The 27,456-nt window shown below is 48.9% G+C and overlaps 1 protein-coding gene across 1 annotated transcript in view; it reads right to left on the bottom strand.

Annotated features, from left to right (window-relative positions):
- Positions 1-4,037: 4,037 nt before the first annotated feature.
- MAP2K2 (mitogen-activated protein kinase kinase 2) overlaps positions 4,038-27,456 on the bottom strand; it is a 36,876-nt gene continuing 13,457 nt past the window's right edge. The window contains exons 4-11 of the mRNA XM_083484040.1: positions 24,918-24,995; positions 23,324-23,375; positions 21,752-21,876; positions 21,055-21,268; positions 16,623-16,687; positions 13,291-13,352; positions 12,412-12,457; positions 4,038-8,129 (exon numbers count right to left, since the gene is read on the bottom strand). Coding sequence (XP_083340166.1) covers positions 8,019-8,129; positions 12,412-12,457; positions 13,291-13,352; positions 16,623-16,687; positions 21,055-21,268; positions 21,752-21,876; positions 23,324-23,375; positions 24,918-24,995 — 753 coding nt within the window. The 3' untranslated portion in view covers positions 4,038-8,018. The remainder of the gene's footprint in view (positions 8,130-12,411; positions 12,458-13,290; positions 13,353-16,622; positions 16,688-21,054; positions 21,269-21,751; positions 21,877-23,323; positions 23,376-24,917; positions 24,996-27,456) is intronic.

The following is a 27,456-nucleotide window of genomic DNA, read 5'->3' as shown; positions in this document are numbered from 1 at the left end:
ACCTGCTAGGTATATCAAGGTTAAGGTGGTCTCTCAAGTATTGCAAATGGGGAGAGCTCCGAGGCAGGTACGGAGGCAGCTTTTATTTAAAGCCTCACCACCTTTTAATGGATTTTTAAATAAATTGTGTTTATTTGTTCATGAAACTTATTGGTCACCCAAAGGTCTCCAGTATATGTCGGCAGAAAAAACCCCAAGTGCTGCACCAGCAAGTACAAAATCACCCCTCTGCGGCGCCACAAATCCAGCTCAGTGGTGTAACGTTGGAAAATGTCAATCACTTCTCCTACCTAGGCAGTTATCTTTCCACAAGGGCCGACATTGATGCCGAAATCCAGCATCTCCTGAGCTCTGCGACTGCGGCTTTCTCCCGATTGAAATGCAGAGTGTTTGAGGACTGGGACAACCGCAGGGAAACCAGAATGCTTGTTTGCAAAGCTATTGTACTACCAACCTTACTGTACGCTTGTGAAGCGTGGACCACTTAATATGAATATAAAGAATATTAAATTAATTAAATAATGCCAAGCACGGGTGGAGGGAAGTCACAGGGTTGTAAAGGGGGGGGTACAGTGATATATGGTCATATAATTACAGAATGTAAGTAAGAAACGTTAAAAGATGTTCTTTTCTTTTTTTTGAATGTAATTGTGTGAGAAACCAATAAAAATTAACAAAATGCAAACAAACAACCATACTTAGAAGGGAACCCGAGGGCCATAATAATAATAATAATAATAATAATAATAATAATAATAATAATAATAATTTATTTATACCCCACCCTACCCGGTTCAAAAACCGGGCTCAGGGCGGCTAACAACAAATTTAAAACACTTTAAAACACTTAATTATAAAAGCAGCATAAAATACAGTATAAAAACATGATAAAAAAATTCCTTCCAGTAGCACCTTAAAGACCAACTAAGTCAGTTCTTGGTATGAGCTTTCGTGTGCATGCACACTTCTTCAGATACATGAATAACAATAAAATTCAAAAATCAATTAGATAATCCCCAGGGCTAGCTGGCTGAATTGGTCCTCCTTGGGCCAGCGAGGAGGCCAGGGGAGAATTATCTGTGGGGTCTCAGAGCGGGTGATCTTCATAAAAGGGGAGGGGGAAGGAAGAGAAGGGAAATAAAAGATCAGGCTGAATTCAAATTAAAGGCCAGGCAGAATAGCTCTGTCTTACAGGCCCGATGGAAGGAGGTTAAATCCTGCAGGGCCCTGGTCTCCTGGGACAGAGCATTCCACCAGGTTGGAGCCACCACTGAAAAGGCCCTGGCCCTGGGGGAGGATAGTCTAACTTCCTTAGGGCTTGGGACTTCTAAAACTATGGTTATTCATGGACCTTAAGGTCCTCTGCGGGGCAGACCAGGAGCGGCGGTCCCGTAAATTGTTGCTGTTGTTTAGTCATGTCTGCCTCTTTGTGATCCCCTGGACCAGAGTATTTACAGTAAATTATAAATTATAATTCCCCCCCTCCATTCTTTATTGAAGTGAGGAATTTTCCATTTGTCAAAAGAAAGGCGAATATATAATCATCTGTGCTCATGAAGAATCCGTCAGCTGCAGCGTCTTCATCTTGCCTGGATTGAGGCTAGTCCAGGGGTCAGCAAAGTTTTTCAGCAGGGGGCCGGTCCCCTACCCTTCAGGCCTTGTGGGGGGCCGGACTATATTTTGAAGAAGACAAAAGAACGAATTCCTATGCCCCACAAATAACCCAGAGATGCATTTTAAATAAAAGGACACATTCTACTCATGTAAAAACACGCTGATTCCTGGACCATCTGCGGGCCGGATTTAGAAGGCGATTGGGCTGGATCCAGCCCCCGGGCCTTAGTTTGCCTACCCACGCTCTAGATCAGCCTTTCTCAACCTGTGGGTCCCCAGATGTTGTTGGACTACAACTCCCATCATCCCTGAGCTCTGGCCTTGGTAGCTAGGGGTGATGGGAGTTGTAGTTCAACAACATCTGGGGACCCACAGGTTGAGAAAGGCTGATCTAGGCTTACTGGACCTCATCCAGTCCATTGCCACACCTAAGCACTGGTTCGGAACATCCCCTGATGGAGAGGAGAGGGACACTTGAGTCCACATCTTTGGATTATCTCCCCCTGGCAAGGGTCAGGCAGATATTGAGTACCACAGGAGGTAAAATATAGTATAATCCCTTAGCATCGCTGCCAAAGGGCAGGGAAGTACCGTATTTTTCGCCCTATAGGACGCACTTTTTCCCCCTCCAAAAATGAAGGGGAAATGTGTGTGCATCCTATGGGGCGAATGCAGGCTTTTGCTGAAGCCTGGAGAGGGAGAGGGGTCAGTGCGCACCGACCCCTCTCGCTCTCCAGGCTTCAGGAAGCTCTGCGCAACCCTCGGGAGACCGGCTCCGAGGGTTGCGCAGAGCTGCCTGCAGTCCCCGGCTCAGTGCAGCTCTGCGCGGCCACTGGGAGCCGGGTGCGAAGTCCCGCCCCGTTCCCGATGGCCGCGCAGAGCTGCCTGCAGTCCCGGGATCAGCGCACTGCTCCCCATAGCCAGCCCCACAAGCTCGGGGGACAGCGGGGAGGCAGAGCGCGCCTTGCCGCTGTTCCCCGACCTAGTTCTTTCAGCCCTGCACCTGGGGGGGAAATAATTTTTTTTCCTTTATTTCCCCCCCCAAAAAACTAGGTGCGTCCTATGGGCCGGAGCGTCCTATGGGGTGCAAAATACAGTAATCCCTTGTGGGGCACAGTTTAAGCAGAGCTTAAGAAGCCCATCTCAAAGAGGAACTGCGGTGATTCCAGTCAATCTTCGTTGCTTTACAAAACACGCTAGTTTGGTTTGTGTTTGGTTCAAGTCGTCCAAACGATTGGGATGTGGAAATACAAATTCGGAATGTGAACTACCTGAAAATGATTCACAGGTGTTATCTAACTCCGAGCAGGCTTGCCAAGATGTATAAGACTGAATCAGATACTGTATTTTTCCATGTATAAGACTAGGTTTCCCCCCTAAAAAAATAATGTCCAAAATTAGGGGATGCCTTATACATGGATAGTGTCCCCCCCCATTATCTTAAATCTTGAGTCCCACAAAATAGGGGGTGTCTTATACATGGGGGCATCTTATAGACAGAAAAATACGGTTAAGTGTTGGAGATTCAAGGAGTTGGAGGGAATGTTCTTTCATGTGTGGTGGACTTGCAAAAGAAGCTTCCTGCAGCCAACCGGAAGCCGCGCTTTGGTTTCCGAACGCTTTGGAAGTCGAACGGACTTCTGGAACAAATTCTGTTTGACATCCAAGGAACGATTGTGCTGAGCTAGTTTGACTTATTACAGGGAAGCTTCCTTACGATCCACTCTGCCTAACTCTTGCATGCTGATTTCTGTATGCTGGTGTTACGGTCTTAATGTTCGTTGCTATCTAAGGAAGTCAGACTATCCTCCCCCAGGGCCAGGGCCTTCTCAGTGGTGGCTCCGACCTGGTGGAATGCTCTGTCCCAGGAGACCAGGGCCCTGCAGGATTTAACTTCTTTCCGCAGGGCCTGTAAGACAGAACTATTTCGCCAGGTTTCAATTTGAACTTAGCCTGATCTTTTATTCCCCTTCCTTCCCTTCCACTCCCCTTTTTATGAAGATTGCCCTCTCTGAGACCCCACAGCTCATTCTCCCCTGGTCTCCTCGCTGGCCCAAGTGGGACTAATTTAGCCAGCTAGTCCTGGTGATCATCTAATGTTTATTGGATGGATTTCCCCCCTAAATTGATTTTTGATTTTATTGTTATTTACGCTTTATATCGTATTTTATGTTTTTTTTTTTGTAGCATCAATTAAGTGTTTTAAATTTGTTGTTAGCCACCCTGAGTCCGGTTTCCTGAACTGGGAAGGGCAGAGTATAAATAAAAAAATATTATTAACAATGGTGGGTTGGTTTTGCTGTGCTAATAGGCGATAAACTAAGAAAAACTTTGCAAAACAAAGCATAACTGAGGCCTTTGGATGGCTCTTCCTTGGCCTCTCGGATCACACACTGCGAACAAAAATCCACAGGAAACCAGGCTTCTTAATGTAAAGTGCCATTTATTTCATCTCCCCATGGTGAAAATAGTTTCTTAAAAAAAAAAAAAAGCACCGTCAAAACACTCAGCACATTCTTAAACACCCCTTCCCCAAGAAACCGAAGCCGTAAAAGGAAACATAACCAAAAAAATCTTTTTGAACCGTAAAATGCACCCCCCCACACACACCCAGCAAAAGCCTCACTGTTCAGATATATATAAGCATTATGAAAAAAAAAGTACAGTAATTAGATCACATGATCCCACTAAGTTCATTGACAACTTTTAACTCAAACACTGAATATTATACATTCAGATCCTCAGGAGTTACCCCATTTGATAAAACTAACGTTTGCACTTGGGAGTGAGGGGAGGGGGGAATTAAATCAGCTGTCAGACAGTGTCAAAGTGGAAGGGATCTGGCTGTGGGAATGGATTTCAAATTATAGTTTGAGGGGGGAAAGACTTGAGTTACAAAAAGCCTCCCCCTCCCTGACCACCCCACCCAAGAAATGTCGCCTATAGATCTGCTAAGGGGGTCTCTTCCCATTTCCTTCGGCCCGCTTAAAGAGGATTGAAAATTTGCAAGTTTCCCCCAGCTGCTCTAGGGGCAAGTTTCCCCCAGCTGCTCTTTACACACGCAGTAAATCTCCACCCCACAGGAGAATCCACCCATCTTTCTCCCTTGCCGCTTTATGAAGACGGGAACGACATGGTCAGTCTCGCTTAGAAAGCACACCAAATAAGAGCAACTGCGAGGTTAAAAGGGGTGGGGTGGAACGCCTTCCAAATGTTGTGTTTCTTTTCAAATCCACGATCGAGTCACTTACACTATTTAGAAGGGGGAATAAAATGCACAGTCCGTTTTTATTTTGCTTTCGTTCCATACCCAGTATATTCCGTATCCACAATCAGCAGCAAAACATGGATCAGTGGGGAGTGGGGAAGAACGCAGGGTCTCTCCCCTGGCCTGGGCTATCTTCCCAGCAGTCTTCGTCGGCTTGCGGGGGTCCTGTTCGCCTCCCTTTTTAGATCGTATCAGATGCTAGCAGTCCGGGGTTGCGGAAGAGAATAAAAACTCAAGGCAGTGAAGAGACACAAATGGGCTCAGTTTCTCTCTAAGTTTCGTGCAAAGCTTGCATCTTTGCCCTGCAATTGGGTGGGAATCAATGGAAAGCACTGATACTCAAATATCCTTCACAGGCAAGCCACCGAGAAACAGAAGGAAGTTTGCACACTCTTGAAAGCAAAAATGAGTATATGAGGAGAGGATTTGGTGAGAGAAGAGTGAATTATTATTTTTTTGAGTGGGGTAGGGGATTTCTCTGAGAAGGGCTTGGGAGAGAGAAAAAGCACCTTGCCCCACTAAGTCCTGAATGCAAGAAACCAGCCCAGTTCACCAAAGTCAAGAATTGCGCCTCCGACTTGTGGTTAAATGTTGTTCTGTGTCCCTATCCCTGCAGAGTCCCAGGGATTTAAGGTCGCAGTGCCAATAGAGGGAGAGCTTTTTGCTCTTGGCAACCCAATAACCTTTGGATATTTTCGGAAGGCCTTCCAAAATCCCACCCCCAAGGGTAGGCAATCCACAAAGTTCCCCTACCCACACGGAGACGCTCTGGGAAACATCATGGTGCAGACTCCTGGAGGGAGGCATTCGGTTGTCGAACTGGGCCTTTCTCTTCCCTGAAGCACTTGGCAACCATGCCAGCCGGTCGTGCCACGCACGGATGCCAAGATACCCACCGGCTCTGCCGCCTTTCGAGAGGCAAGTGCCAAGACAGGCTGGGGAGAACTTATTCATCCCTTGCGTCGGGGAGCTCAATGCAGCTGTGTCTTTTAAAAGCAGCTTCACCTTAGATGGGTTTTTTTGCAGGGTTCCTAGCAAGGTGAGCTAACAGGAAAGCAGTGGTACCACTGCAAGCTGCCGGCTTCCGTTGTGGCCGAGTGACTTGTCTGTCAGCCCACCTGCCGCTTGCTTTGGCCGGCACCAAGTCCCGCATCCCAAGGCGCAAGGACGGAACATGGCCAGCGCCTCTTCAACATCACCCTCAGCAAGCCCCGATCTGGGGACTCCACCTCGTTCAGCCACCCAGCTGTGGCTTTCTTACCTGCTGGAATTGAAGGGGTGGGGGGTGGGCACTTTGGCCGGCCGGATGCCGGTTCCGACACTTCCCGGAATGGCAGAGGGCCCAGTATTCAAGGAGAACAAAACCTTATCGACCGCGAGGTGCTGCAGAACTTTGAAGCACCTGACCCTCCTTTTTCATGCTTTTTTTTTATAAAAAAAAGAAAGAAAATGGGCTGTAGGGCAAGTGTGTATTGGGTCTCACTCATAAACCTGGACAGCGAAAAGCCAAAAATGGTAAAGGAATTAACTGGAAATGAAAGAAAGAGGGGGGGAGTTTGAGAGAGAGATGGAAGTTTAAAGAAGGATCTGTTAAGATTGGGGATGAGGTGCAGCAGAAGGACTGGGGGGCAGGAGGGGAGAGGGGCAGCCTAACCACCACCAACAGCTTTTCTTCCAATTCACCTGCTCCAGAGGTGAGGGCTCCTCCGAGCTATGGAGGGCAGCAGCAGCAACAAGACATTGAGAAGCATCCAATTGCAGCACAGGACTCTTTCACCGTTAAATCACACACTCTCGGAAACAGAGACGTAGCAACGGCAGTACCAAGAAGACGGCACCTTTATCGGGAGAGCGATGCCTCCGCTGCAAGGCCCGAGGAATAACACACACCGAGCGTGCGCTGGAGAGGAAGAGGCGGCCTTTGCGCCCCCTCCGCCCTCAAGAATTAGCAGCTGTGATTCTTCTCCAATAAATACCCGCAGAGGACTACTGACCTCCACCCTCCACTTGACGAGTTAGTGCACATTGATTTCAGAAATAAAGCACTCGGTTAAGACTGGAAGGAGATGGCTTTAAAACCGTCACGTCTTTGGAGAAGCAGCGTGTGGACTGCTGCCCCCCCCCCCATTTTATAATGACGACACAATTTCCACGGGGCACGGGTGGGGCTGCATCCAGCGAGGCCCAACCCAGAACAGACCCACCGAAACGCAGGCACACAAAATGGGCATGTCCGCAAATTTCAGCGGGTCTACGCCAAGCACGACTAGCGCCGGATACAACCCCTCGGTGCCCGTGTTGCATTTGTACGTAAAAATTACACACTCACACACACGTGAAGACGGTTCCACGTTCGCCTTGAAGCTGTGGACGTTCCCTCTCCCACAAACACAAAGAGGGCAAGTTGAACTAAAAACGTCTCTTGTAAAGAAACTGAATGCAGAAACCGTGGGGAGGGGAAGAGGAGGAGGAGAGAATGGGAAGGAATTGACTGCTAGCTTCTCAACCACCAAACACAAACTTCCTTAAAATCGCACGGTCCTCTCGCAGGCTCTAGGAAGGACCCGAGCCCAGGCCGGCGAAGCTGCCACGCTGCTCGGCCCACTTCCGCCCAAGCTGCTCCACGTGTCTCCACCCATCTGCAGCACCCGTCTGGCAAGCCTGCCTGCACCTCTCAGGCCCCCCACCCAGGAAGCAAGTGCAGAGAAAGAAAGGAAAGAAGGCACAGCCTGTCCCTTTCCCCCAAAACTGGTGACACAAACGTAAAAGGAAAAAGCAGCTCACCGCTGCTGTACACAACCCGCCCCCCTCCCCAATCCCTTGCCCAGAGTCAGAAGCTCTGAAGAGATCCACACTCAGCTGCGGGGAGAGGGATGGAGCCGGACAACGGAACAGGAAGAGGGTGAAGCAAGCCCGCTTTCTGCTCTGTCTGGATGGTGACCGGGCAGCTTCCGAACTGCGGCGCCTTTGCTGTTCCGGAGCCAAAAATAAAGAATAAAAGGTCGCGGAGGAGAGGCTGGCCCAGAGAGGCGGGCTCTTTTCTTCTGCTGAAGGGTGGCGGACGACAGCAGACAAGCAAGATGCACAAGAGAAGGAGGAGGAGGAGTAGAGGGGAAGGCGGCGGCTTGCTTGGCGGTCACATGGCGGTGCGGGTGGGAGTGCTAGGCTGGTTCAACCGCAGCGTCTTACACAGCCAGCCGGCAAAATCCACCTCTTCCACTTCGGAGCGCTTGATAAAGGCGTGATTCTGGAAAAGGAGGAAAAAAGAGGAGGTGTAAACATCAAAACATACACTTAGAAACCTTCTCGCAAAGATCTGCCTACGTTACAAGGCATAGTATGTTTTCAGATTATTATTATTATTATTATTATTCCCTCCAGGGTGGCAACATGAGAACGGGCCTTTTCAGTGGTGGCTCCCTGCTTGTGGAATGCGCTCCCTGGGGAGGCTTGTCCGGCACCATAATTACACAGAGCAGCCCGGCAAAAGAACATTTCCTTTCCGCCAGGCCTTGGGCTCCTAGCTATCTGCGGTTTCCTTGGGTAGGTGGGTGGGACGTTTCGACCACGCCTAAACAGGATCGTCTTTTTAGACGTTTCTTTTGTTCCGGTTTCAGTGTTCATCGATTGTTAAGTTGCTTTATGTTATCCCATGGTTTAAAAAGAAGAAAAAGAAAAAAGGGGCCACCAGTGAATTTAAGTAACCCTATAGTAATGGAAGTTTATTTATTTATTTAAAATGGCACTGTTTTAACATTCTGACGTTTGCCACCCTGGGCTCCTCTGGGAGGAAAGGCCAGGGTAGAGATTTCATGAACAAATAAATAACAGCCTAGGACCCTTGTACCTATGGGACTGCCTCTCCCGATATGCCCCACAGAGGATCTTAAAGTCCATAAATAGCAACAACCTAGAGGTCGTGGGCCCTAAGGAAGTCAGATTAGCCTCAACCAGAGGCAGGGCCTTTTCAACACTGGCCCCGGCCCGGTGGAACGCTCTGTCTCATGAGACCAGGGCCCTGCGGGATCCGATTTCTTTCCGCAGGGCCTGTAAGACAGAGTTGTTCCGCCTGGCCTTTGGCTTGGAATCAGTTTGATTCCCTCCCCCTCTTTCTTTTTTCCTTTCTCCTCCTGTGAAGAGGAGCTGCATCTTAATGTTTCAATGTTGTATTTTAATCTTGTTTTTTTTAAATTGTATTTTAATCAACTTGTTTTTTATTATTGGTTGTTAGCCGCCCTGGCTGGGGAGGGCGGGGTATAAATAAAATTTATTATTATTTATTATTATTATTATAGAAATGGACAGAAGCTTATGCATATCCAGGTCTTCGCCAAATCAGCTAGCGGAGTAGGGAAGGCCTCTAGCCCTCAAGGTCTTTCTGGCGGCCCTCCGCAACATCTGACACCCTGCCCCCTTGGGCAAACAAGGTCCTGGGCTTTAGGAATGAGGCACGAGGGCTCCAACAGGTCCTAGTTCTTCCCAAAGCCCTGCACCTTGCCTAGCCCACTATGGGAAGCTACTGGGGGTGGCAGTCAAATTTTGACCTTGCTCCCCACACAGAATCATAGAATCCTAGAGTTGGAAGAGACCACGAGGGCCATCGAGTCCAACCCCCTGCCAAGCAGGAAACACCATCAGAGCACTCCTGACATATGGTTGTCAAGCCTCTGCTTGAAGACCTCCAAAGTAGGAGACTCCACCACACTCCTGGGCAGCAAATTCCACTGTCAAACAGCTCTTACTGTCAGGAAGTTCTTCCTAATGTTTAGGTGGAATCTTCTTTCTTGTAGTTTGGATCCATTGCTCCGTGTCCGCTTCTCTGGAGCAGCAGAAAACAACCTTTCTCCCTCCTCTATGTGACATCCTTTTATATATTTGAACATGGCTATCATATCACCCCTTAACCTCCTCTTCTCCAGGCTCCAGATAAGGCATTGTGTGAACTACAGACTTCAGTGTCAAGGTTTGCAGCTCACTTGGTGTGGAAAGTTGGGCTAGACTCACATCAGTTAGAAGCGAAACGCGTGGCTTGCAGTCACAGAAAGCTTCCACAAACACAGCCATCGAAACACTCCTGGCGTGGCCTGCAGAGGGAGCCATGCAGCCAGGGACCCGGCTCCGTAAGAGAGAGGAAGAACTTGCAGCTCTCAGATGCTGTTGGGACTCCCAACGCTTTCCAGCATGGCCAGAACACATAAGAACTGTTTCCCACCAATATCTGGAGGGCTACAGGTATAAGAGATACGCAGCTTGGCCCCTGTGTTCCCCGCAGGAAATTTAAGAGAATCATAGAACAGAGGTGGAAGGGACGCCGAGGGTCATCCAGACCAACCCCTTGCAATGCAAAAGTCTCGGATAAAGCATCCATGATAGATGGCTCCCCAAGCTCTGCTTAAAAACCTTCAAGGAAGGAGAGTCCATCACCTCCCGAGGGAGTCTGCTCCCTGGGTGTGTTGATGAAGCAGCACCGAGCAGAATCGAGCTCTCCACTCAACAGCTTGTGAGAAGGCCTCAATCCTGTTCTATGAAATAGCCTTAATAGGATTTAACCGCCCCCTCCCTCTCCATTTTTCTCAACTGGCTGGGACAGCCAATGCAGAACTGACCTCGCCCAGCCATCGATAGTAATAATAATAATCCACATTTTTCGCTCTATAGGACACACTTTTTCCCCTCCAAAAATTAAGGGGAAATGTGTGTGTGTCTTATGGAGCGAATGCAGGCTCCTTGGTTTCAGCGATAGCAACGCGAAGCCTCCGAAGCGCAGAGGGAGCGCTCCCTCCGTGCTCCGGAGGCTTTGCGTTGCTTTTGCTGAAGCCTGAAAAGCGAGAGGGGTCTTGCTCTCCAGGCTTCAGGGATAGCCGCCTGAAGCCTTTGGAGCGCAGCGGGAACTCGCACTGCGCTCCAAAGGCTTCGGGTTCCTTTTGCTGAAGCCGGGAGAGCAAGACTCTCCTGGCTTCAGCAGAGAGGGAGAGCTGCGCAGCGCCACTTCAGCAAAGCGGGAGGAGAAATGGAAGGGGCTTCGTTTCTCCTGCCGCTTCGCTGAAGGAGCGCTGAGCAGAGAGGGGGAGAATTTTTTTCCTGCTCTCCCGCTCTAAAACAAGGTGCGTCCTATAGAACGAAAAATATGGTGGTTGTTCAGGTGTAGGCAAATCGCAAGCATACAGGTAGGGAAAAGCTAGTGGGTATTTGCAGTACAGGCTTTTGCGTTTTTGTTTTTGGAGGGGAGGGGGTAAAGTAAACAATTAGGGGAAGTCAGGCTGATGGTGCTGGCATGAAACCTGCTCTCCCTTTTAACTGTAGCTTAGAACTGCCATCCAACGAATACACAGAGTCACGTTGCAACTCTGCTGGGGATCGGAACCACCTGAGCACGCTGTCCACTGTGGGACAATGTCACTGCACTGAAGCAAGAATCACCTGGCGCAGGGCTAGGGGACAATTGGGGAGTGATGGGAGTTGTAGTCCAGGAAACGCCCGGAGGGCCAAAGATTCCCCAGCCCCCCTGCTCTAGTGCCTTTCACAGACAACTGAGGGATCTGGTACGGATTAAGGAATTCAACATCCCCGGGAAACAGCTCCCGAGGATGCCAAGGCAATGCAAAGGCGAACTTGCGGCATCGTAAGGTGTGCGTCTAAATATTGCAAGGCGCGGAGCAACCTCGGTTTCCATTTCATGCGTTGAGTTTCTAGGCCAGACGGAGTTGAAGATAAAGCTTCAGAGCTTGTGGAGCGGTGCCTGGGTGAAGTTTGAGAGCAGCGTTGGGGGGGAGGGAACCACCTTAGGACTTGCAGATGTTGCTGAACTACAACTCCCATCATCCTCGGCCTGGCCATGCCTCCTGGGGCTAATGGGAGCAACATCTGGTGGGCTAAAGGTTGCCCACACCTGTTTCGGAGGCTGGAGGAATGGAGATTCATCTTCCATCCATCAATGCCCAGCCATTCACCATTCTGCCCTGAACAGAAATACCGTATTTCTCGCTCTATAAGACGCACCAGACCACAAGACGTATCCAGTTTTTGGAGGAGGAAAACAAGAAAAAAAATATTCTGAATCTCAGAAGTCAGAACAGCAAGAGGGATCACTGCGCAGTGAAAGCAGCGATCCCTCTTGTTGTTCTGGCTTCTGGGACAGCTGCGCAGCCTGCATTCGCTCCATAAGATGCACACACATTTCCCCTTACTTTTCAGGAGGGGAAAAGTGAGTCTTATAGAGCAAAAAATACGGTATATGAAAAGGGGTAATAATCACATGCAAAATGCTTAACTGATTCCAGTTGAAGAACTTTGCATTTGCTGGGAGCTGGACTGAGATTCTGAATTCATCTGGACGCAACATGCGTAGCAGCACCGGCCCAAGACGTTTTGGCACCTGAGGCAGGGCGATGCAGCTGCTGGTGAAGCGTTCCTTGGAGGCCGGGTCTGCTGCCCCTGCGGATCCTGCCACCTGAGGCGGTCGCACCCCCTTGCCTCAGGGGGGGGGGCCCGGCCCTGACTGTGCATATATGGAATCCTTATCGACTTACCATCAGCTTCTTCAAATCTGCCCGTTCAGCAGGGTTTTTAATTAAGCTGTGTGGGAGAAGGAGGGGAAAAAAATCAGATTTCTTTTTTAAAAAGGCAAAGTTTGCCTTTGCAAGGCCACACTCGTTAGTTTATCAGCACTGCCATACTTTGGGTGCGTCCAGAGCCAACAGCCCTGTACAGTTCCATTGGTTGCACTAACTCACCCCCACCCTCAAAATATATAGTCATACCTTGGGATAAATATGCTTCAGGATAAGTATTTGCAGGTTGCGCTCCACGGCGACCCGGAAATAACGGAGCGTGTTACTTCCGGGTTTTGCCACTCACGCATGCGCAAGCGGTCAAAATGATGTCACGTGCATGCGCAGAAGTAACGAAACGTGACCTGCGCATCTTATGTTATATTCAGGATGCGAATAGTGCTCCGGAATGGGCCTCAAACCTTAGCAGGCAATTGACTGGCGATTGCTGCACCAGGAGGACGGAGGAGGTTCTGCCATGGTGGGGGGGGGGGAATGTTGGCAGGGGGTGGGGTGGCGCCCTTAGGTTGCCGACCTCTGGTCTAGAGGACACCCCAGTCATGAAGGCTCTATCCTACACCCCTCCCTCCAAAAAATATGTACCTGGAAATAAGCTTCTCTGAGTTAAGCAGGGCTTACTCCTGAGTTTACATGGATAGAATTGCAGAGTAAAAGTTAACAAGCTGTTGCGTAAAACTGTAAAGGGGAGAAAATATCATTGCCAGAGACCGGTTCTCGCTCCCCGGAAAGCCTGGGGAACTGCGGCATTTGTGGCCGTGTGCATTTGGAAAAGACGACGCTTCCCCTCTCAGCCCACTGGGATTTGAACACCCCACACCGATGAAAGCAAACGCTTACCATTTATTTACAAACTCCTGGAACTCTTGAGTGAAAACCCCGTTTGGCAGCTTTGGAGGTGGCTGGAGATAAGAGGGGAGGAAAAGGAACACAGATGTTAAGACATGTCGGAACCCAGGAAAAGTAGGCGCCGCTGAGAAAAGCAGCTGGGGTGATGGGAGGCAATGGATGGGGCGGGAATAAAAGATGGACAGGGGTTGCAATAAAGAGGCTCCATGGGTCAAATCATTTTCAGGCGTGGGCTGGCATGCCAAATCTCCCCCCCCCGCACCAGCCACCTGAATACAGTGCTGCCCCGCAAGACGGATGCCTCGCAAGACGGAAAACCCGCTAGACGAAAGGGTTTTCCGTTTTTGAGCTGCTTCGCAAGACGATTTTCCCTATGGGCTTGCTTTGCAAGACGAAAACGTCTTGCAAGTGTTCTGAATTTTTTTCGCTCCCCCCCTTTTCTAATCCGCTAAGCGCCTTTTAGCCGCTAATCCGCTAAGCCTTTAATAGCCACTAAGCCTTTAATAGCCGCTAAACCGCAAATAGCGCTAATCCGCTAATAGGGTTGCTTCGCAAGACGAAAAAACCGCTAGACGAAGAGACTCGCGGAACGGATTAATTTCGTCTTGCGAGGCACCACTGTATTGCAGAGCGTCTTGGAGAACCACTTAATTTATTTTGCCCATTTAGCGACTGTAATGTGCTGCGTGCTGGATGCTAAAGCTTATAAATAATAAAATTATTATTATTATTATTATTATTGGACGCGGGTGGTGCTGTGGTCTAAACCACTGAGCGTCTTGGGCTTGCCGATCATAAGGTTGGCAGTTCGAATTCCCGCGATGGGGTGAGCTCCCTTTGCTTGGCCCCAGCTCCTGTCAACCTAGCAGTTCAAAAGCACGCCATAAAGTTCAAGTAGATAAATAGGTACCACTCGGGAAGGTAAACGGTGTTTCCGTGCGCTGCTTTGGTTTTGCCAGAAGCGGCTTAGTCATGCTGGCCACATGACCTAGAAAAACTGTCTGCAGACAAACACCGGCTCCCTCGGCCTGTAAAGCGAGATGAGCGCCGCAACCCCAGAGTCTGCTACTGGACTTAACTGTCAGGGGTCCTTTACCTTTACCTATTATTATTATTATTATTAAACCCAAGAGTGGCCCCGGTCTGATGCGAAAGCAGCAATCCCTGACCGGAGAACACGAACATCCCGAGAATCTTGACTTCTGCCTCAAAAAGGAAAAAGGGCCTAGTCTTCACAGATTGCAAAGATGAGCCAGAAAACGTAGGAGGCACAGCACAGCTCTGCAGGGACTCTGATGCCCAGGACTGTCTGTTCTGCAGACTGTCTCCGAAGTCCATCTGCTCTTTCCCCAGTCCACAAAGTCTTACATAACACCACACGTCTCTTCGAGATCCCGAATAACTCCTGCATTTCAGCAACTTGTGCCCTTGTGAATTGTGGATTCTCCCTGCGGTGCAGAAGGTGGACCTGGGTCCCCTAGGCTGACCCTGCTCTCTGTTCCCATGCTGCAGGGATGAGGAACTTTTCGGGCTCCATGGGCCAGCCTTCTCAGGTCAAACTAGGCAGGTAGGCAGGGCTGAAAACGGGTTTGGCTTACCGTATTTTTCGCCCTATAAGACGCACCTTTTCCCCTCCTAAAACGTAAGGGGAAATGTGCGTCTTATGGAGCGAATGCAGGATGCGCGGCTATCCCAGAAGCCAGAACAGCAAGAGGGATTGCTGCTTTCACTGCGCAGCAATCCCTTTTGCTGTTCTGGCTTCTGGGATTCAGAATATTTTTTCTTCTTGTTTTCCTCCTCCAAAAACTAGGTGCGTCTTATGGTCAGGAGCGTCTTATGGGGCGAAAAATACGGTAATCTGCAGCGTTCATGCCCTGGTTGCGGTGCTTCTTCGAAAATTTTAAAGGAAAAGAAAGGGGGGAGGGTTAGGAAGGCATACAAGCAGGCATGGGGAACCTGTGGCTCTTCAGGCGTTGATGCTTACGGCTCCCATGATCCCTGGGGCATTGGCCGTGGTGGCTGGGTCCGATAGAAGCTGGAATCCAATGTCCCTGTGGGGGCCACAGGGTCTCCTACCCATGCACATACAGCTGGGAGCAAGCAATATTATTTAGGCAGCAGTTCACACAGCTTGCTAAAGGTAAAGGGACCCCTGACCATTAGATCCAGTCGTGGCCGACTCTGGGGTTGCGGCACTCATCTCGCTTTATTGGCCGAGGGAGCCGGCGTACAGCTTCCGGGTCATGTGGCCAATCTTGGTGAATTCACAGGGAGAGTTAAGCTCTGGCGAACCGGAGAAGCGCAAGGAAACACCGTTTACCTTCCCGCCAGAGCGGTACCTATTGATCTACTTGCACTTTCGCGTGCTTTCGGACTGCTAGGTTGGCAGGAGCAGGGACCGAGCAACGGGAGCTCACCCCGTTGTGGGGATTCGAACCGCCGACCTTCTGATCGGCAAGTCCTAGGCTCTGTGGTTTAACCCACAGCGCCACCCGCGTCCCAAACACCTCAACTTTTGCCAGCCTCCCTAGACAGGCATGTGGGTTTACTTGCTCGAGAAGCCAGGTATTAAACCAGGCCCTGGATTCTGTGAGGGCGGAGATCCGAAAACAGGGATTTTCTGCCGCTGCCCCATTCTATGGAATAGCTTTCCCTTTGCCACACATCAAGGTGGCAACTGCCAGCTGCTTCAGGCGTATTGGGCAGACTTACCTTTTCGCACAGGCTTTCCCCTAACCTATAAGGCTGGACTCTGCTTTTGAGTCCTCAGAACTTCAGCTTTATTTACTTTTGTGTGTTTTGATACTGCTGTTCCATTGGTTTTGCACTGCACCTTTTAAAAAATTGATATACAGTGGTGCCCCGCAAGACGAATGCCTCGCAAGACGGAAAACTTGCTAGACGAAAGAGTTTTCCGTTTTGGAGGTGCTTCGCAAAACGAATCTCCTATGGGCTTGCTTCGCAAGACGAAAATGTATTGCGAGTTCCTGCGGGGTTTTTTTCCTCCCCCCCCTTTTTCTAAGCCGCTAAGCCGCTTATCAGCTGATCCAATAAGCCGATAAGCCACTAAAAGCGCTAATCCGTCAATGGGCTTGCTTCGCAAGACGAAAAAACCGCTAGACGAAGAGAATCACAGAACGGATTCTTTTCGTCTTGCGAGGCACCACTGTATTGCTTCTTTTAGACTGTTCGTGGCTTAAGAGAGCTTTGAAATATTAAGCTCTATGTGTCTGGGTACTGTTTCTGTCCCCACCCCCACCCCTTTTAAAACTATGTCGGCAAAGAACCCACAAAAAGTAACAGAGCCTCTTCAAGCCACCAACCTCATTAACTATGTAGTCCAGCAATTCGAAGATAGCCATCGCAGGTCGACTGTCCATCCCGTGGCCTGCATGAACAAAAAGGAACCAAGAGAGTGGAGTCAAAGCAAGCACTGGACACTGGCTGTGTGACCAACTGGCCCCACCCAAGCTGCTAGGTTTTATTCAGAGCCGGCCCACTGAAAAGAACAAACATGACTTGAGTTTACGCCCATTAATTTCAACAGGTTTGCTCGGAGTAAAACTTGGCTAAACACCACCCAAAGGTGGTGCATATGTGCAACGTATGGACACAAACCATACAGCCTTCTCCTGGGGACAGCGCACTTGGGAAAGCTGCGCTACTTAACAGCTCCCCGTCACCAAGCACTTGTCACAACGCACACAAGGCTTTTGCTGCCTGGCTGGATGAGGGTTTAGGAAGAGAGATGATGTGTACTGGGGGCTGTGGTGTAAGAAAATTGGGAGAACGCTAAATGGATACGCCACCACCGCCAGCCGTTCAGTGAATGAGGCAGGCAGCAAACCGAGGTGGCGGCTGGGGGTGGGTGAGTTGGAGGACTACTTGCCCCCCTCGCAGTGTGCATAGGAATTCAGTTTTTTAAAAAATAGTCCAGCCCTCCACAAGGTCTGAGGGACAGTGGACCAGCCCCGTGCGGAAAAAGTTTGCTGACCCCTTTTTTAGACTAATCTACCTACCCATCAAGGGACGTGGGTGGCGCTGTGGGTTAAACCACAGAGCCTAGGATCAGAAGGTTGGCGGTTCCAATCCCCGTGACGGGGTGAGCTCCTGTTGCTCAGTCCCTTCTCCTGCCAACCTAGCAGTTCAAAAGCACGTCAAAGTGCAAGTAGATAAATAGGTACCGCTCCGGCGGGAAGGTAAACGGCATTTCCATGCGCTGCTCTGGTTCGCCAGAAGCGGCTTAGTCCTGCTGGCCACATGACCCGGAAGCTGTACGTCGGCTCCCACGGCAAATAAAGCAAGATGAGCACCGCAACCCCAGAGTCGGTCACAACCGGACCTAATGGTCAGGGGTCCCTTTACCTACCCATGTGCCATCTGAAACCAAAGAGGCATATTGGTTGTCAGATATGAACCCCCCCCCCAAGCTCTCCTACTCCATGACGGTGTGGAATAAGAGGGTTGCATTGAACACGGCAGTTCTGGAACAGCGGTCTTCTGCAATTGAACTTCCCCATCCTCTCCCCTGAATGGGGGGGGGGTGCCACCTGGCACCCTCAATATCTTTTCTGAAGGGTGGGGAGAACCCCCAGATCAGATCGGAGGGCTGCACAGGGGAAAGAAGAGAAGAAGGTGGAGTCGCACTGCAGAAGCAGAACTACAGTGGTTCCTCGGGTTAAGAACTTAATTCGTTCCGGAGGTCCGTTCTTAACCTGAAACTGTTCTTAACCTGAAGCACCACTTTAGCTAATGGGGCCTCCCGCTGCCGCCGCTGCGCGATTTCTGTTCTCATCCTGAAGCAAAGTTCTTAACCCGAGGTACTATATCTGGGTTAGCGGAGTCTGTAACCTGAAGTGTCTGTAACCCGAGGTACCACTGTACAAGGCTTTGGCTGCAACCCAAATTGCGTCTGCTCTTTGTCTAATTGGAGGTGGCCCTAGCCCCTCTCTCTCTCTCTCTCTCTTTCTCTCTCTCACACACCCACCCCCTTTGGGAGGAAATCTTACAAACGATGCGCTGCTCAGGAGCCTTAAAATACTACCTTGACAGGGACATAAGATGCCCCCAGTGCTGGCAGGGAAAAGGCCAAGAGTAAACACGAGAGAGGTTTGTAGAAGAATGTGGCATATAAATAAGCCAATTAATCATGATTATGATGATGCATTATATTGCATGGGTTTGTCTCAATTGGAAACATACCCAAAGCAAGCTCTCTCCTGGCTAATCAAGCAAAGTACATTTACACTTAAAGAGCTGCCTAACTGGCAACTTTGTTTGCACAACCATTAAGGAAAGGAAATTTTTGAAGTGACTCTAGCCAGTGGTTAAGATCTGTACATGAAGGCCCGCAAAATTCCCTCCGGCACAGGTAACTGTGGTCGGCTTTTGAGTATTAAATCACTCTTGATCTTTTAAATCTGAATTTACTGACGCAAGCGGCACACATTATACCTTTTTATGATTTGTGGTCGCTATAATATTTGTGTGCAACGTCCGTTTGAGAAGCGGAGCAGACCATTAAAAAAAGCCCTCAAGGCATGTTTAAATTAGACCTGTTCCTTCTATTCATGGCTATTCAGAACAGATTCACTCAGTTTTAATGGACATGACTAATTGTCCATTAAAAAATAGTCCAGCCCTCCACAAGGTCTGAGGAACAGTGGACCAGCACCGTGCGGGGAAAAATTGCTGACCCTTTTTTTAGACTAATCTACCTACCCATGAAGGGACGCGGGTGGCGCTGTGGGTTAAACCACAGAGCCTAGGACTTGCTGATCAGAAGGTTGGCGGTTCCAATCCCCGTGACGGGGTGAGCTCCCGTTGCTCGGTCCCTGCTCCTGCCAACCTAGCAGTTCGAAAGCACGTCAAAGTGCAAGTAGATCAATAGGTACCGCTCTGGTGGGAATGTAAACGGCATTTCCGTGCGGAGGCTTGACAACCATATGTCAGGAGTGCTCTGATGGTGTTTCCTGCTTGGCAGGGGGTTGGACTCGATGGCCCTTGTGGTCTATTCCAACTCTATGATTCTAATTTAGGTCCATTAATTTCAAGAGATCGACTCTGTGTAGGAGTTAGCTGGATACAACCCCCTATGCTTGAGGGCAGGGAGTTCCTATTACCAGATATTAGGGGCGACGGGGGCAAGCTACCTCTACCATTAATACGTTTATATTTTGGCTTTCTTTCAAGGATCTCATTCTTCCTCCACTTTTATGTAGGTTAGGATAAAAGATAGTGATGGGCCAAATGTCACCCAGTGACCTTTATGGCTGACTGGAGGTTTATTGCCCTCCAGATGTTGCTGAACTACAACTTCCATCAGTCCTAGCAAGCATGACCAGGGTGGGAATAGCAATATAGATTACTGCAATGCCTCTAAAGACAGTTCAGAAACTTCAGCTGGTGCAGAATTGAGCGGCCAGGTTGCTCACCGGAGCAAGAGAGTTTGAGCATATTACATCAATCCTTGTCCGACTGCACTGGCTACCGGTTAGTTTCCGGGTCCAATTCAAAGTGCTGGTTTTGACGTATAAAGCCTGAAATGGCTCAGGACCGCAATACCTCAAAGACCGCCTCTTTCCAGATGAACCTACCCAGGTCATCTTCCGATGCTCTCCTTCAGGTGCCTCCTCCTCGAGAGGTTCAGAGGGTAGCAACACGAGAACGGGGCCTTCTCTGCAGTGGCTCCCCGTCTGTGGAATGCTCTCCCCAGGGAAGTTCGCCTGGCGCCTTCACTATACACCTTTAGGCGCCAGGCAAAAACATTCCTTTTTAACCAGGCCCTTGGTTGATCCGATTTACATCCTATGCCCCTATAAAATGTGTTTTTTGAGGGAGGGGGGTGCTATTGGGTTGTTGTTTTAATTTTTATTATTGTGGTTTTATACCTTGATTTTATTCTGCGAACCACCCTGAGACCCCTGGGTATATGGCAGTACAGTAGTACCTCAGGTTAAGTACTTAATTTGTTCTGGAGGTCCGTTCTTAACCTGAAACTGTTCTTAACCTGAAGCACCACTTTAGCTAATGGGGCCTCCTGCTGCCGCTGGAGCACGATTTCTGTTCTCATCCTGAAAAAAGTTCTTAACCTGAAGCACTATTTCTGGGTTAGCAGTCTGTAACCTGAAGCGTATGTAACCTGAGGTACCACTGTATATAAATCCAATAAATAATAATAATAATAATAATAATAATAATAATAATAATAATAATAATAATAATATAGCAATACTGGGGAGGGGCAGATGCTCCCCACACCTGCTCTAACCAATACACTGAACTGCCTCAAGACCTCTTGCGAGCATTCACAGAGGTTTTCGGGAGGCCGCTGTCAGGGCTCCTTCGTCTGGTCCAAATTAACTTGGATTTGGATTTGATATCCTGCTTTATCACTACCCGAAGGAGTCTCAAAGCGGCTCACATTCTCCTTTCCCTTCCTCCCCCACAACAAACACTCTGTGAGGTGAGTGGGGCTGAGAGGCTTCAGAAAAGTGTGACTAGCCCAAGGTCACCCAGCAGCTGCAGGTGGAGGAGCGGGGAAGCGAACCCGGTTCACCAGATTACGAGTCTACCACTCTTAACCACTACACCACACTGGCTCTCACCACACTACACCAAACTTGGCAATGCTAACCTAGAGCGAGCAGACCCAGTTTCGCTCTTGCACCCTGCACTGGGAAACAAGTCCCAGTGACTAAAACATGACCATCAACAACACCTCTCCCCCCCCCCCCGTCCTCATACAATGCCTACCGCTAACAGGGCGTCCTGGGGGCCTGGGCCGTGGTGAGATGCTGTGGGATTCCCCTTCTGCCCCATCGAACACGGGGCGGCCGAATATCGCTTCCAGTTCCTTGGCATCTGGCGGAGGGATGGGATACCTTCCAATCGACAGCTCCACCAGAGAGAGGCCCATACTCCAGATATCAGACTGGACCGAATAGTGAGTACCTTGTAAGCGCTCAGGCTGCAAACGGTCAAAACAAGAGAGGTGGGTTAGTTTGGGCTTGAACAACAACCAACCTCAAGCCTGACTTGAAATGGTACTTTGCAGCTTGTTGCCTAGTCCAGATGAAGGAGTGGGCGACCTTGAGAAATAAAGAGAATTTTGGAATTAAGGCGGCCCCGGGCTTTCAGAATTGCAATGCCTGTAAAAAGGCAGAAGAGCTCGCCACCCAAAGAAGAAAGCCATCATCATATCCAGTTGCTGAAAAGACTTCCTTTCTTCTTTTTCCTTTGCGGAAGCAAATATTAAGAATGGGAACTGCACTACAGTTTGGGATCAGCACGTTTAATTCTACCCCCTAAGTGGCCAGCGAAGAATCTCTTACTTTGCGTCGTCCATCACTAACGTTGGAGGTACTATTTGTATTCCTCAGCAGCACGCTGTTTCTGCTTATTGCAATGTAACAACCAAAGGTGGCACAACAAACATAGCAAAGGGACCTACAGACATATAGGAGCGAGTGCCCACGAAGGAATTCGCCATGGAGTCGATGAGCTGGCCGCTGACTCCAAAATCACAGAGCTTAATCTCTCCCCGGGAATTCACCAAGATGTTAGAAGGCTTCACATCTGAAAACAGATTTTTGAGAGAAAAGACTGAAAGGAGGGGAAATGTCAGAGTGTGTGCAATTCAAGCAATTGGGGGGGGGCAGCCCTTAGTGAAGGTTCTACACACCCTCAGAGCATTCAGCTTTCTGTTTTTGTTTTGAATGAAAACGAATGAATGAATGAATGAATGCAATTTCCTAGCCATCACGGCTATTCAACAATTTTCTTCAACCTGGTATTCTCTGTATATTGTCAGACTACTTCTGCCATCATCTCTGTCCACTGGGAAAGTTAGCTGGGGTTGATGGAAGTTGGAGTCTGATAACACCTGGAGGGCAGCAGCACACCTAGGAAGGCTGCGTCTGATTGAATTTTGGAAGCACTGAAGTCCTGCGAAGCAACCAGGGCCTTTTCAAAGATAAACACCCAGCAACTCAGAATGGAAAGTGGCGGGGGGGGGAGGGGGAGAGAGGCCTTTGAGAGCTGCTGCCAATCAGTATGGCCTCCTGGCAACTGTACCTCAACCCAACACTCATGGTAGTACTGGCATTGTTCGAATCACACATACAGCTGGAGCAAAACAGCTTAGCACCCACCCTTCCCAAACTCGCTCCCAGGACTCAGTTGAGGCCCCATTATTCCTGATGTCCAAATGAATGTGGAATTCAGATACCCTCCTGTCAATTGTAGAGAGCAAGTGGGATGTAACCAAGGAATCCTTGGCATGTTCTGGCACGACGGTGCTTGCTTGGTTGTTCCAAGCCTGACTCACGCCAAAATGGAGCTCCAGAAAGAGAATGGTTTGCAAAGTCAGCGTCTCGAAGCACAGTAAGCATTGAAACCAATTACAGATAGGTAGCCGTGTTGGTCTGCCATAGTCAAAATAAAAAAAATCCTTCCAGTAGCACCTTAAAGACCAACTAAGTTAGTTCTTGGTATGAGCTTTCGTGTGCATGCACACTTCTTCAGATACACTGAAACAGAAGTTGCCAGATCCTTCTATATAGTGCTGAATTGCAACTCATTACCAAACTCAAAACCATGGAGAGACCTGGTCTGAACAGAGACATTGGATTCTTATCTCATTATACATGACTAAGCCATTTCTCACCTTCTCACCCCTTGCCTTTTCCTGTAAGACCTATTGCAGTCGTTAAGAGTCGTCAACAGGCTCATCTCAGCTATCTGCCAATCTCCCATTCCCACCACCCTTCTGAGTAATACCCCTCCCCACCTTCTCACTATATAGAAGGATCTGGCAACTTCTGTTTCAGTGTATCTGAAGAAGTGTGCATGCACACGAAAGCTCATACCAAGAACTAACTTAGTTGGTCTTTAAGGTGCTACTGGAAGGAATTTTTTACGTTGAAACCAAGTCTACGTATGTCCAATGCGCTTGTGGAATCTGGATTCCCTCGGCACAAAAGACCCTCGCAGAGCTTTCCCTGTGTTCCAGTGGCTCACTCACCTCTGTGCATGATCTGGTGCTTCTCTCGTAAGTAAGCCAATCCTCGCAGAACCTGGTGATGTGGCGGGGAAGAGGAGAAGAGAGGAGAAGGAAAAGGTCAGGGCACCATGAGGATTTGGAAAGCTGAAGGCTTTGCAGGGTGGAAATCAGGCTCTTCTGGATCAAGGAAGACAAAGGCTGCCAAGTGTTGGCCAATGCAACAGATTGCAAAAGACGAAGGGAGGCTGTACCACTGTTTCCTCCTCCATGGCCTGACTGGTTCCCTCTCACCATATTGGCTGGTCCAGAAATAACCAGATCCATTTATGTTCAGGTTCCCACTCCAAAATTTTGAGTGGGGCTTGAGGGGGCAGACGTATTTGATGTTTCTGCTCCTTCTGTGTCCAGTTCTGGGCACCACAGTTCAAGAAGGACACTGACAAACTGGAACGTGTCCAGAGGAGGGCAACCAAAATGGTCCAAGGCCTGGAAACGATGCCTTATGAGGAACGGCTAAGGGAGCTGGGCATGTTTAGCCTGGAGAAGAGGAGGTTAAGGGGTGATATGATGGCCATGTTCAAATATATAAAAGGATGTCACATAGAGGAGGGAGAAAGGTTGTTTTCTGCTGCTCCAGAGAAGCGGACACGGAGCAATGGATCCAAACTACAAGAAAGAAGATTCCACCTAAACATTAGGAAGAACTTCCTGACAGTAAGAGCTGTTTGACAGTGGAATTTGCTGCCAAGGAGTGTGGTGGAGTCTCCTGCTTTGGAGGTCTTTAAGCAGAGGCTTGACAGCCATATGTCAGGAGTGCTCTGATGGTGTTTCCTGCTTGGCAGGGGGTTGGACTCGATGGCCCTTGTGGTCTCTTCCAACTCTAGGATTCTATGATTCTCCCTTCCTCCCCTCTCATTTCATTCTGTTTGTGCCAGAACCTTTCATGGGAACTTACGTTTCTCTGGGCCCCCACTATAGATCTATGCTTGGGTCTTGCTACCTCAACAGTTGCCCTGCTTTTCCATCCATCACTGCCCATTTTTTGTTCTCCTTTGACTATAACCTGCATCCGGTCACCTAATCCACTTGATTGACTGACACTCAGCATTGAAATTAATGGAGCCAAATTAGTCATGTCCATCAAAGGGGCCTAACCTTGAGCAGGACTGAAATAAAGGCAATTTCCCCGCCTCCATTTGGGGAAGTTCTCTTCCACGTTAAAGGAGGGAGCCCTCAAAACCATCACAAGAGTTTCACTTTTATTGCCTGATCAGTTTCAACAGTTTAAGGTAAGGAAGAGCAGCCGACAAACTCGATGAAACTCGATGAAAGTGGTTATTAATTATTGTTAAAATAATTCATGCAACGCCTTTCATTTAGAGAAGAAGTACAAAGGCAACTGGTTATTTTTTAGACACCCTGTAAGCAAGGGGGGAAAAGAATTGTTATCCTTCTCTACTTCATCAGAACTGGGCTGCTAATACAATTGTACTTTGGTTTTTGAACAGCTTAGTTCTCAAACATTTTGGCTCCCGAATGCCGCAAAGCTGAGCCTATTTTCTTTAAACAAGCTTTTTTTTTTAAAAAAAAAAGAGGAAGGCAACAGCATACTCACCGCTATGCTGACTTTCCCCAAGATATCCTCAGGAATTCTCTTGGCTTCTTTCAAAACCTGATCTAGGGAACCTCCATCCTAAACTCAGAGGAAAAGAGACCAGCTGACATAAAGTAAGATATTGGCCATAACCACAGTTCACACCCCGTGCAAGCCAGGCATTCTTGTATGGAGGCAGAGTGCTAACCCATCTCTTCCCCAGACACAGGCATAGTGCAAAGGTACATGGTGTACGTACTCCCCAGCCGCAGCCAGATTTTACTGCTAATTGAAACTTTTCTTCTCAAGCATTTTTATACCTCGAATCAGTAATATCATTTTTTACTTCCTCAGGAAGGGGGACCTTTGGACACTTTTTTCCGCGCAGTGACAAGGGAAAGGGCATTTCCAATTGTGACTCCCCACTTGCCACCTTTGTTGGCATCTTTTCAACAACAGGTAGAGGCTGACCTTGCTTCCCAGGTGTCTGATGGACTGACCCGAGTTAGTTCTGCAATTAGCAGGCCCCTAAAACTTCCTGTGGTTGTTAAGGGGGGGTTGTTTTTGCATGTGTGTGTGTGTGTGTGTATTCCATGAATTGTTGGTGTTCTGTATCCATCTGTTTAAAGGTAAAGGGACCCCTGACCATTAGGTCCAGTCGTGGCCGACTCTGGGGTTGCGGCGCTCATCTCGCTTTATTGGCCGACGGAGCTGGCGTACGGCTTCCGGGTCATGTGGCCAGCATGACTAAGCTGCTTCTGGCAAACCAGAGCAGCGCACGGAAACACAGTTTACCTTTCCGCAGGAGCGGTACCTATTTATCTACTTGCACTTTGACGTGCTTTCGAACTGCTAGGTTGGCAGGAGCAGGGACCGAGCAACGGGAGCTCACCCCGTGGCGGGGATTCGAACCGCCGACCTTCTGATCGGCAAGCCCTAGGCTCTGTGGTTTAACCCACAGCGCCACCCGCGTCCCTATCAATCTGTTTACTATTTAGCTAATGTTTTGCATAACTTATTAATGGTATAATGTATTTATGTTTTTATATGTGTTGTGGTTTGCTTGGAGACCTTTGGGTAACAAGCAACTGGTAAGTTTAAATCAGGCATAGGCAAACTCGGCCCTCCAGATGTTTTAGGACTACAACTCCCATCATTCCTACCTACAGGACCAGTGGTCAGGGATGATGGGAATTGTAGTCTCAAAACATCTGGAGGGCCGAGTTTGCCTATGCCTGGTCTAAATGCTGTTGCTGCTATTACTACTAATACCATTACTACTAATAACAGTTGCCCGTTGTGGCTCAGGCAGCATACTATTTCTGTGTCACTTAAATTTGGCAAAATGCAGAATTCACAGCATACCAGTGACCACCGAACAAGTCACGAAGAAGAAGAAGAAGAAGAAGAAGAAGAAGAAGAAGAAGAAGAGTTTGGATTTGATATCCCATCTTTCACTCCCCCTCAGGAGTCTCAAAGCGGCTAACAATCTCCTTTTCCCTTCCTCCTCCACAACAAACACTCTGTGAGGTGAGTGGGGCTGAGAGACTTCAGAGAAGTGTGACTGGCCCAAGGTCACCCAGCAGCTGCAGGTGGAGGAGCAGAGACGCGAACCCGGTTCCCCAGATTACGTGACTACCGCTCTTAACCACTACACCACACTGGCTCTCAAATGGCAGCAGCTACCGTAAACTATGTAAAAGGAACCAAAGCAATAGGGAGATGACCCCCCTCTCGCTGCCAGACCCTGCACTAGATCTGCACTTGCCTTACGGTTGACACAACTGGCCAACATCTCTCAATGTCTACTGCAAGAACCGGCCTATTTGCAGAGATCTGCAAGCAAGGCTCTGACCTCACCTTCAGGATAGGCAAGTGGCTGGCAGGAACAAGGGTGTTGCTTTTTTCTGCTGTGGCATTTCCGAATACAGAATATCCACCCTAAGCATATTTGCCTGGCACCCGAGTTACCTCATTACAAGCCAAATGCTTCTCTCTCCCAGTACGTTCTCTCCCAGTATGTTTCTGAGCACAATTCAAAGTGTTGGTGCTGACCTTTAAAGCCCTAAACGGCCTCGGTCCTGTATACCTGAAGGAGCGTCTCCATCCCCATCGTTCAGCCCGGACACTGAGGTCCAGCGCTGAGGGCCTTCTGGCGGTTCCCTCATGGCGAGAAGTAAGGTTACAGGGAACCAGACAGAGGGCCTTCTTGGTAGTGGCGCCTGCCCTGTGGAACGCCCTCCCAGCAGATGTCAAGGCAATAAACAACTATTTTACTTTTAAAAGACAACTGAAGGCAGCCCTCTTTAGGGAAGTTTTTAATGTCTGATGCTGTACTGTTTTTAATATTCAGTTGGAAGCCGCCCAGAGTGGCTGGGGAAACCCAGCCAGATGGGCGGGGTATAAATAATAAATTATTATTATTATTATATCTCTTTCTCTTAACAGAATGAAGGAACTAATTTTGACCTCTGTTTCATAGCTGCTCTTAGTTCTGCCTATCATTAAAAGAAACTCACTTGTGTATGCATATATGTATATGAGTAAGCCATCTTGGCCA

The sequence above is a fragment of the Podarcis liolepis genome, assembly GCF_965112155.1.
Source record: "Podarcis liolepis genome assembly, chromosome: 18".
Taxonomy (NCBI): Eukaryota; Metazoa; Chordata; class Lepidosauria; order Squamata; family Lacertidae; genus Podarcis; species Podarcis liolepis.
This window is presented reverse-complemented; position numbering and strand designations above follow the sequence as displayed.